This window comes from Alosa alosa, chromosome 20 (assembly GCF_017589495.1).
Source record: "Alosa alosa isolate M-15738 ecotype Scorff River chromosome 20, AALO_Geno_1.1, whole genome shotgun sequence".
Classification (NCBI taxonomy): Eukaryota; Metazoa; Chordata; class Actinopteri; order Clupeiformes; family Clupeidae; genus Alosa; species Alosa alosa.
In genome coordinates, this window is record NC_063208.1 from 10,229,424 (window position 1) to 10,240,027 (window position 10,604).

The 10,604-nt window shown below is 46.4% G+C and overlaps 1 protein-coding gene across 1 annotated transcript in view; it reads right to left on the minus strand.

Moving 5' to 3' along the window:
- The window catches only part of runx1t1 (RUNX1 partner transcriptional co-repressor 1), a 22,730-nt gene extending 12,852 nt beyond the window's left edge, over window positions 1–9,878 (minus strand). The window contains 5 exon segments of the mRNA XM_048229883.1: window positions 628–809; window positions 5,406–5,495; window positions 8,323–8,564; window positions 9,756–9,830; window positions 9,833–9,878. Coding sequence (XP_048085840.1) covers window positions 628–809; window positions 5,406–5,495; window positions 8,323–8,564; window positions 9,756–9,830; window positions 9,833–9,869 — 626 coding nt within the window. The 5' untranslated portion in view covers window positions 9,870–9,878.
- Window positions 9,879–10,604: the final 726 nt, after the last annotated feature.

The window sequence follows — 10,604 nt, forward strand, 5'->3', positions numbered from 1 at the left end:
TGGACAGAGCCTCCTCCTCCTCCTCCTTCGCTCTATGTGTCTCTCTCTCCATTGTCTGGGCTGCCGGTTACGCTCCATTTAACACTATGGTTGACTGGTTGCAGTTTACACAGACAGCAGCGCAGCACAGCCCCCATCCACATCCACAAAAAGTGCTGGATTTTCACTGCTCTCACTGACCACTTATCCTAGTGCCTAATACATTTTCTCTATCTGCTCCATGTAGACCTTCAGGAAATTCGAGAGCCGACCACTTTTCAGCTTTTCGCCAGAGATGACCTCCCGTGACCCACATGTGTTATGCTGAATGACCGACGGGATTTCTCACTGTGTTCCTCAATCTGAGTCTAATCCTTTAGTTTAATTACCCTCTACTTCTCTCGCTTTCCTGCCCTTTTATCCTTTTCCTGCTTCCTTGTTTCCTTGGCTGCTTCCTTGTTTCCTTCATCGTTTCCTCTTGCTTCCCTGTACGGCTGTTCAGTCAGGGTCGTGACCCAGCCATTGGCCCGCTAGCCTTACTGTGCTGCTGACACAGCGTTTCTAAACCTCTCTCTCTCTCTCTCTGTTCCCACCCCCTGTCCTCTCCCCTCTATACACAAGGTGTGTGTGTTTTTTTTGAAGGCTCACCTGTCAGGCGTCCGCCTCTTGCCGTTCTCGTTGACGTCCAGCAGCAGCTCCGAGGAGTCGACGGGCGAGGTGGTGCTGGTGTCCAGCAGGAGCTGCTCATGCTGGGCCAGGTACTGGGCCGGGTTCTGCTTGGCCAGCCGCGCGCAGTGGAGGAGCTCGCGCTGCAACAGGGGCAGGTTGGCCTGTGGGGGGGGGGGGACCAGGTGACGGTCAGATCTCATGCACGATATCTTAATCTTGATAAAGATCTACAATCTTAAAACGAATGTGTTGAAAACAACACAACTTGCGTTATTTTCAACATATCTCTGTGTCCAGATAGGGACAACACAGCTTGTGTTGTGTATTTTTTTTATTTGTTACACAATATGTGTTTTCATTGGAAGAATTTTGCAATTTCACAATAGCAAGGTAAATATACAGCGTTTTAGTGTATAACCTAATGCAATTATATTGAATTTAGTCAGAAGAACCTTAAAAGACATTGAAATAGCACCATATTTTGCTATACTAGGTCTTAGACGCCTTTGTCCAAAGTGACTTACAATGTCATCAATAAACATTTCATTAAAATTAACAGTTTAATGTAAGTCAAACAGCCTATATACAAAAAATACCAATAGTAATAGACAAAATATAATTTAGCAGAATAATAACAATAACAATAATAACCATAAACATACAATACAATACTTAGTTATATATGTTCTATATATATACACAATACAATACTTAGTTATATATGTTCTATATATATATATACACAATACAATACTTAGTTATATATGTTCTATATACAATACAATACTTAAATTCTCTCTGTAAGGAGAATGAATTAGTTCAATGGTTTGCATCATCTGTGAACTGAAGGAGTAGGCAGAGCAGAGGGAGAGGAGAGGAGAGGAGAGGAGAGGAGAGGGGAGGAGAGGGAGGAGAGGAGTGATGGCTGCCTTCCGTGTCATTAAAGGCTTTTGTTTGTCCATTACCTTCCGGAGGGAATGGGGGGGGGGGGGGCTGAATTTGGGCGCAGCAGGGGATCGATGACCCAGCATGCATTAGTACCTCCTGGTGCACTGATGGTACCCAGGGATGGGCTGCAAAATGGCTGGGTGGCCAACATCAAAGCAGCCATGGGCGAGTAGCGGGCTAACATCTCCACAGACAAACTCTTTCCAAACCTGCCTCTGTTTTGGGGAGGGTTCTCTCTTGATCTCTGCCTCGTCTCTGATAACAGCCTGCTGGATGCTTTCTCATTTCGCTGTTGGAGCTGGGGGGCACGTTATGGCTTGCCACATACACCTCCTTACACACACACACACACTCACACACACACACACACACACACACACACACACACTCACACACACACACACACACACACACACACACACACACACAGAGGAGCATTTTTGTCATGTTACAGTAGATGAAAGGTTTCCATAATTCCCACCTGGAGACAGCAGTGCAGCCATTACCGCCGCCGTGTAAATGGCACTAAGTGTCAGTGAAGGACAGGCGGTGTCTTAGAGATCCACTCTCACTCACACACACACACACACACACACACACACACACACACACTCACACACACACACACACACACACACACACACTCACACTCACACTCACACACACACACACACACACACACACACACACACACACCTCTGCGGAGTGTCCACACACATTCCATTTTTTTAAGTAAAGAGGGGGGAGGAGCCCAGTGGTCAAGAGAAAGCTCTCTGTTTTGTTTCTCTCGTTCCCCAGCGTAGCTCCAGCTCCATCCTCTGTCTCATTATCTATCTGTGATGCTATCTACCTTCACTCTGCTCCAATTTCCCTCTCAGCGTCTCTCACTTCACATCTTGCTCCTCGCCACTGATCTCCTCTCTCGGATAGTCTGTGTCTGTCCACAGTGTCTAAAAATAGTACAGGATGACGATGACGGGCAGGGCTGACTACATTTTCTCTTCTGCTTGACAAATATGACGGACCTCGGACCTTAGTGGCACTTATTGGCTGAGAGTGAAAAAAGGCCCACTCTACTGGCTGCTGACTGGCACTGGCTCAAGTTAATGGGGTGTTAATAGTTTATGGCAGTAATTACTCAGAGAGATAGGGAAAGGGAGAGAGAGAGAGAGAGGGAGAGAGAGAGAGAGAGAGAGATAGGGAGAGAGAGAGAGAGAGAGAGAGAGAGAGAGAGAGAGAGAGAGACAGATTGCTGTGACCCAGGTGACCTAAGATTTCATTATGTGGAGGTCATGGTAATTACTTAGAGTTCAGTAGTGCTAGATCCTGCTTTGCATAATGTGCTTCACCATAATGAGCCTAGAAAGCTTTTCAAGTGTGACTGAAGCCTCGGCTTTCTCTCTGTTTTATCACATCAACCTGGCCAACCTGCCCCCCCCCCCCCCATACACAAACATTTATTTGTTATTCATAAGGCACTAATGCACAGGTCCGTTAACACAACTCCTTATTCAAGCTAGGGTGTGGGCTTCAAGTGCGTAATGGAGTATTCTGGGGTGAAGGTTAGTGTCTATTGTACATTGTTAAACTGCCGTTCTACAGGGCTTGAACTGATGCTCTCAAGATTCTTACTTGAGTATTGTATTGTGCTATATGTTGCTTTCTTGTTATTTCAACATACTGCACTCTGCTTCGTGTGGTCACTTGCTGACATGGCAGTCAGACCATCTCAGTTGGTTCACACATCATCAACACAACAAAAGCAGATGAGGAGGAAGAGAAGAAAAGAAGAAGAAGAAGAGGGGGAGGAGGAGGAGGGAAAATAAAAAGATGAGGAAGAAGAAGAAGAAGAAGCAAAAGAAGAAGAAGAAGAAGAAGAAGAAGAAATCCTGCTCATCTGGCATTCACCAGTATGGGATTACATCATTAGTAGCGGGGTGTACGGCTTTTCCAGTAAGAGCCTGCTGGCCACTAGAGACTGGGAGAGGGGGCTGGGGGAGGGGAGGAGGAGGGTGGGGGTGGGGTGGGGGGGGGGTCGCTAGGTGACATTAGCCTAATGAAAAAATGACTCTCATGCACATTGCTGCAGCTGTGCTTGCTGCACTTCTAAAAGCCCCTGTTCCTGTAGCCATATGGCATTCGTCATTAAAGGTTCCTTTGAGAAAAGGCACTAAAATTAGACTAACAGAGAGAAAGAGTGAGGGAGGGACAGAGAGAGAGAGAGAAAGAGAGGGTGAAAGGAGGGAGAGAAAGGAGGCACAAGATAGAGAGAGGGAAGAGGGAATTGAAAAAAACAAAACAAAAAAAAACAACTTGCATCTTTGATTCCAATCCTCTCGTCTCCATGATACAGTTACCATATGGTGGTGCAGAGAGAGACAAGGAGAGAGAGCGAATGAGAGGGGGATAGAGAGGGAAAGTGGGATAGAGAAAGAGAGAATGAGAGGGGGATAGAGAGAGAGAGAGATAGTGGAAAAGCTGTAAACGTGTCCCTCCGAGCCTCTCTCCATCCGTCAGAGCTGGGATCAAGACCTAACGGGACCAATTTCTGTATGGGAGAGCGGAGTGGAGCAGAGACCAGTGCGGAGACCGAAGCGTAGAGGGGGGTGAGCAGAGCAGGGGCCTCCAGCGCTCCAGATGAAAGGCACCAGAACGCCACGCCGCCCGCAGGAAAGGAGGCCATGCTCCGTCATCACCACACAAGGACCTCATTCCATCACACGCTTGATCACAGGGCCGCAGTCTGCAGCGCACAGCATACACTCCATTCCCACTGAAGCTACATTTCACAGTGTGTGTGTGTGTGTGTGTGTGTGTGTGTGTGTGTGTGTGTGTGTGTTTGTTTTGTGTGTGTGTGTGTGTGTGTGTGTGTGTGTGTGACTGCGTGTCATGGCAAATTTTTTATATATATGTCCTATGCATGTGTGTGTGTGACTGCTGGTTCATGTGCAAAATATGTAGACATGAGTCAAATGTCTGGTGAACAGGACATGTTGTTTTGTGCTGGTGAACAGGACATGTTGTTTTGTGCTGCAGAATATGCAGAATGAGCATCTGAGCTGGTGAGTATGGAGTAAGCACTCATTGAATAAAATGGACAAGTGCTAAAGACAAATGGCAATGAATAGGCTAAGTGTACCACCGATTGAAATATCCTCATTACTGCCATGTTTAAGCGTTGTCCAGTAAGTCCTTAGAGGATCTGCAGACACGTAACACACTTGGACTGGGAAAAAGGAACTGGTGCGGTGACAAATGGGGTGTTGCATGGGCGCGTGCTGACTCTCTGCCCAGGGACCACAGCTGCTCAGGGTACCACGCTAATAGCCTCAAATAGGAGTCTGCCCCCCTCCCCTCCCCTCCCCCCCTCAACCCCACTCCTCTCTATGCGCTCCAGACGACTTATAGGGAAATGAACCAGTGAAGTCCATCACACAACTCACAAAACAAATCAGCATTGTGCCATAGTCAGCCTAACAGTAATGGGCCAATACAAGTTCAAGTCCCTGCCTTTCCAGTAATTCATTTTACATGTGCACACACAGACACACAGACACACACACACATACACACACACACAAATATACACACATATATGTATGAAAATATGTCCCTATGAGCATCAAATGCAATGTCCATCCCTTCAAACGAATCATGTCTCATGTATCCATTTCTGGCTGCTGCCTCTATGGCTCTCTCCTCTGCTTGCCTTCTCCCCTCCTGAGCAGAACTATGCACATCTGCATCTGGGCTGAGCCGTGCTGTGGGCTGAAATGCGTTCCAGACCCCATCAGGGGATTGTGCAATACCTTCAGAAAGGGGATGACAAAAGGTCGGAGCGGGAAGTTGGTCGCCTCTTGCAGTTTGGAGTGGAATTCCTCTATGGTCAGAGTGGAGTTCTGGGGGAAAGAGAGAGAGAGAGAGAGAGAGAGAGAGAGAGAGAGAGAGAGAGAGAGAGAGAGAGCACAAACACTTAGATCCATGTGGAAGAGATTAAGTGAGAATATTACTTATTGCAGGCTAAACTGTATCCTGCTCCAGATTGAATGATTTTCAGCACATAATGGGAGACACATGGGGAAGGCTGTGTGGATGTGGAGAGGCAGTGCTCGGCAACAGTTACCACGGTGCCTCGTTTACATGTGCAGACTAAGCGTACAGGAGCACCACAGAAACAAGGTGGAAACGACGTGTCTGTGTGTGTGTGGGTGGGGGCGAGTGTGAGTGTCAGGGGTGGAGTGGCAATCGGCCTTGCAATTGCATTAAGAATTTTCTGCAAAAATCTCAGAGATTCACACTTTAATGTTTAGGAAGTCCAACCAATATTTATACCACTTGCTCACTGTCTATATGTCATTTATGGTTACCCTACACACTCATCTCTCCCATGTTGATTTTTGTGTAGGCTAGCCTTAGTTTTTTATCTTAACTCATTTTTGTCTTATTCAGGCGTTACTGAACTTTCATCACAAATAAAAAATGACAATTTAATTTGTTTGTTTGTACTTAAATTAACGTAAGCCTAAGATAGAATGGAGCAAAGCCTCCTGGGAATGGGGAATGTGTTTCTGGTTTATCCAATGAACCGATTGCAGGTCAAGTCTATTTACAGAAATGTAGGGGGATAAATGAGCGGCCCCTCGTCTAATGGCATGACCCTACAAGCGATCAAGTTCGAGGAAAGCTACAGGAGTTTTGACAGTGTGGATTTGGCGTGGTTGCTTGCTGTTTTACATATGGATGGAAGGCAGAGAGAAAGGTTAGCGGAGCTAAAGCATTGACGTTATTAAAACTAGCACAAGCTAGTCTTATGTTGATATGTAGCCTAGGCCTAGCCTAATGACTAATTAGTGGGCCACTCAGGCTGATAAATGGTTTGTGGAACTCGTTGGAACTGTCTATATGTAAGCCTATATAGGCTTACTTTAATAATTCTCGTACAAACCTATTCAAAGTGCCTGTTTTTTTTCAATTATTTAATTACCTGTGTGGCTTGGCCTTTTTTAAATTTATACAGGCAACTATTAGAGTGCTATGATACCCAGATATGTCCTTGTATGATGCTTGAAATATTTCCATCCACCCACAAAGCTGTTTTTATACTGCACTGTTGCATATCTAATTCCTTACACATTTATTAAAAGTGCCTGGTTTGTGGTTGATTGGCTTGTTGTATTGCATTAGCACTCTATATTTTTTTTTTGTGCTATTGATGTGTGTGCATGTTTGGGGGGGTTGGGAGGGGGGACCGGTGCCGTCAGAATTTTCCCGGTGGATTTTAGTGCCCCACTCCGCCCCTGGTGAGTGTTTCTCAGTAACTGACTCTACCACTCTGTTTTCCATCTCAAGCACATCAAACCATAATATAACAAGCATATGACAACCTATGTTTTATAGAAGGGAATATGTGTGTTTGTGTTTGCATGTGTGAGTGTTTAGTAATGACAGGTGTGTAGCAGCCTGTATATGTTTTTTTCCTTCTGTGGACTTGGTTCTCATGCCATACTATAATGTAAAGAGGAGAGATGACTCATTTCTATGTTTTGCTCTTTGCTCTTCACCTCATATGATGGCAACAGCGCTGTACATTTGGAGATGTTATTTCCAAAGACAAGTACTGGGGGAGGGAAAAAAACAAGAGAGTGCAGAAAAATATGTGCATACATCTGTGTGTGTGTGTGTGTGTGTGTGTGTGTGTTTGTGTGTGTGTGTGTGTGTGTGTGTGTGTGTGTGTGTGTGTGTGTGTGTGTGTGTGTGTGTGTGTGTGTGTGTGTGTGTGTGTGTGTGTGTGTGTGTGTGTGTTGTGTGTGTGTGTGTGTGTGTGTGTGTGTGTGTGTGTGTGTGTGTGTGTGTGTGTGTCTAAGAGGGGTGGGGAAAAGCACTGAAGAAAGACACACACAGGCCTCCTTTTTTTCCTCCTTATTTCCCAGACCTGAATTTTGTTACATTAGGCTTACATCTGTTCGCCCAGATTGCAGCGGCCTGTTTTGACAGCCATAGAGCCTCCAGAGCTTTCCTCCAGCACCGCTAGTGCTAATTAAGTGTGTCACTCTTTTCAGCACGGCAGAGAGGGGAGCGAATTAAAGCGCGACGCAAGCCAAGGGGACAAGAGGAAACCTCCACGTGGAAACTTTGGTGAAAAAATCAACAAAATGCCAGCCGGAGCAACATGAAGGGCTAATTAAAGCAGCCCTCCTTCATAATTGGCGGATTTATTATTTGATTGTTGTATTACTTTTTTCTGCTCCTTGCTGTTTGTCTTCTGCTGAGGAGGTAATGATGCTGGATACATTTGCCACTCCACATATTCGCTCACAATTTAATAACAAATTATTTTTGCGACACACTTACTTTTTCTTATTCACATTTGCTTTATTTTATTTAATACACTCGTATTCAATGTAATTTATAGTACTGCAGGAAAAGTAAATGCACGCCCTTGTATCATGCTGAACCAGTTTAGTGAGTGGAATATGACAATTTATTTGCTCTGTATGATGTCCTGCTGTCGATGTGGTTATCACATTAACTCTCCAAGAAATCTATTATTCCACCAAAGAAAATTGGTTTCTTTATAGGTGCTCAAGCCACGATTTGTATTCATACATTTCTAGATGTGGTACGATGATATATGTACCTGTATGTGTCTCTGTTCATAGTAATAAGTGTTTGTGTGTGTGCATGTGTGTGTGTGTGTTTGTGTGTGTGTGTGTGTGTCATACTCACCACCAGGCCAAGCACCAGAGTGCGCACCCGCTCGCCGATCTCAGGCGAGATGTCGTTGCCGAACTGCTGCAGCGTGGTGAGGAAGCGCTTGAGCTTGCTGAGCTGTCTGGCTCCACACGCTGGCGGCAGCTGCTGATTGGCCAGCGCGGATGAGGAGGAGGAGGAAGGGCCGTTACTGAAGCCGTTGGGTGGAGACGGAGCGCCATTCAGCGTGGTGGGGGAATGACTACTACCATTAGTAACTAGAGAGAGAGCACACGAGAGAAAGACAGAAGAGGTATAAATCTTCTAAATGACGCCATCTTTGACATGAATGTTTCATTTGTACAGTAATTTCCTGTGTATTAGCCGCATTGTGTATAAGCAGCAGGACAGTGTTTTATGCAAGTTAAAAGAAACAAAACTATATTACCGGTAATACTATATTATCTGCCCCTGTGTATTAACCTCATAGCTGAAGAAATTTTGCAAAATGAATGTATAAGCCGCGGCTAATAGTTGGGAAATTACGGTATAAGAATGTATTGAATAGGAATCGGTATTGCTCCAAGTAATGAGGGAGTTGCTTCTTGTTTTGATGCCTGGGGATGTGGATGGGAATGGGGATGGGGAAGAGAGGGGGATAGGAGAAGGGGTAGAGAAGAATGGAGGAGAGACAAACCAGATCCCATGTTGAACTGATATATAAAACGCCCCTATAGGGTTTTGGAACAGACTCACATTTGCTTTAAGTCCACCTAATTCTTCTAAGCCCAGATACTCAAAAGTCTTAACAGCCTCCCATCCCACCCTGAGAGTGTGGCTGGTGCAGACAGACCCCCTTCTGAAGAGATTAGGCTGCCTGATCAACACCCCCCCCACACCCCACACACACACACCCTGTCAAGCCGGCCCCTCCCCCTGGACTCTCTCCAACACGGAGGAAACGAGACGCTTCAGCTGCATCTGCTAACAATTACACCCAGCGAGGGGAGGTGAGGGTGGTGGTGGGGGGGTGGGGCTGATGGAGGTGGTGGGGTATCAAAGTTACTGCTTTGTTAAACCTTCAGCACATGTAATTAGAGGCTCCCTTTAAAGAGATAGTCTGCCCTCGGCTTCTGAGCCAGCTCTCTATGGGCTAATTGCAGTCCAAGTGATCCGATTTGAGGAAACTGGCAACGGAACACTGGGAAAGCCGGGATTTAAGGGGGGTTGGGGGGGAGAGACGGAATGCGGTTGTGTGGCAGCGAGCGAAGCAGCGTTCCGTTACAAGGAGAGGGCTGTGCCACGTGCCATCACACTGCTGCATCTCAGTGTGTGTGTGTGTGTGTGTGTGTGTGTGTGTGTGTGTGTGTTAATGTCTGGAGAGTGTGTTTGTGTGTGTGTGTGTGTCGGCATGAATGTGTGTGTGTGTGTGTGTGTTTGTCTCTGTTGGTGTGTGTGCTGATACTCACGTGTGGTGGGGGTGAAGGAGCTGGTCCTGGGGGCTCCTTGTGAGGTGGGAGGTGGGGGCATGGTAGGGGCGTTAACCTGGACTGCGTTTTCACATCCGCCGGTGAGTCGGGCATGGTGAGGCGCTTCTCAGTGCGACCTGCAGACACAGGAGGCAAAAGCAATAAGAAAATACATTCAATTTATGTCCTCACTTTCAATGTCAAAGATACAACAAGTAAACAACAACAAAGCAATTACACTGCCATTCCACCAAAACACAATCAAACTTTTTTCCTCCATCACTGGTTTGTGAAGATCTCAAGGAAATATTTTACTCCACACCTCTAGCTTTCATCCACTGGCAGCGCGCGTTTCACACCCCTCATGTTTCACACCCTCACATCTGCTCAGATTAGCAGCGTATATCCATGTGAGTGTGAGTTTGACACCTCCCGCACCAACACACTCCTGCTCTCTGCCTAACTACACGTACACACCGCCACCGACTGGAGCTTCGAAGTAACAGAAAGTCATTCGTTTCTAATGGAAGCCGCTTCTCTCAGCTGCAAGAAGCGGCAGATCCGTCGGCGTCGCGATTTTGGGGGCGTGTTGAGCGACCAGAGTCTCAAGCAGAAAGTTGGTCAGCTTTATGGTCATGAGCTATGACGCGGTTCAGCGGCAAACAACCAGCAACATAGAATGCTGCCACGTCAGAGCGGCCAAAGCGTCAAAAGCTTCCCCGTACTTTTTGACAAGTGTCCTTGACAGGATGGCCAGAGCTTCTTTTGCGGCTCAAGTCGGCGGTGTTGTGTACATACAGTAGGGACTCCATGGAAACGATCCTTCTCAGAGAACTCGGCTCACACTGG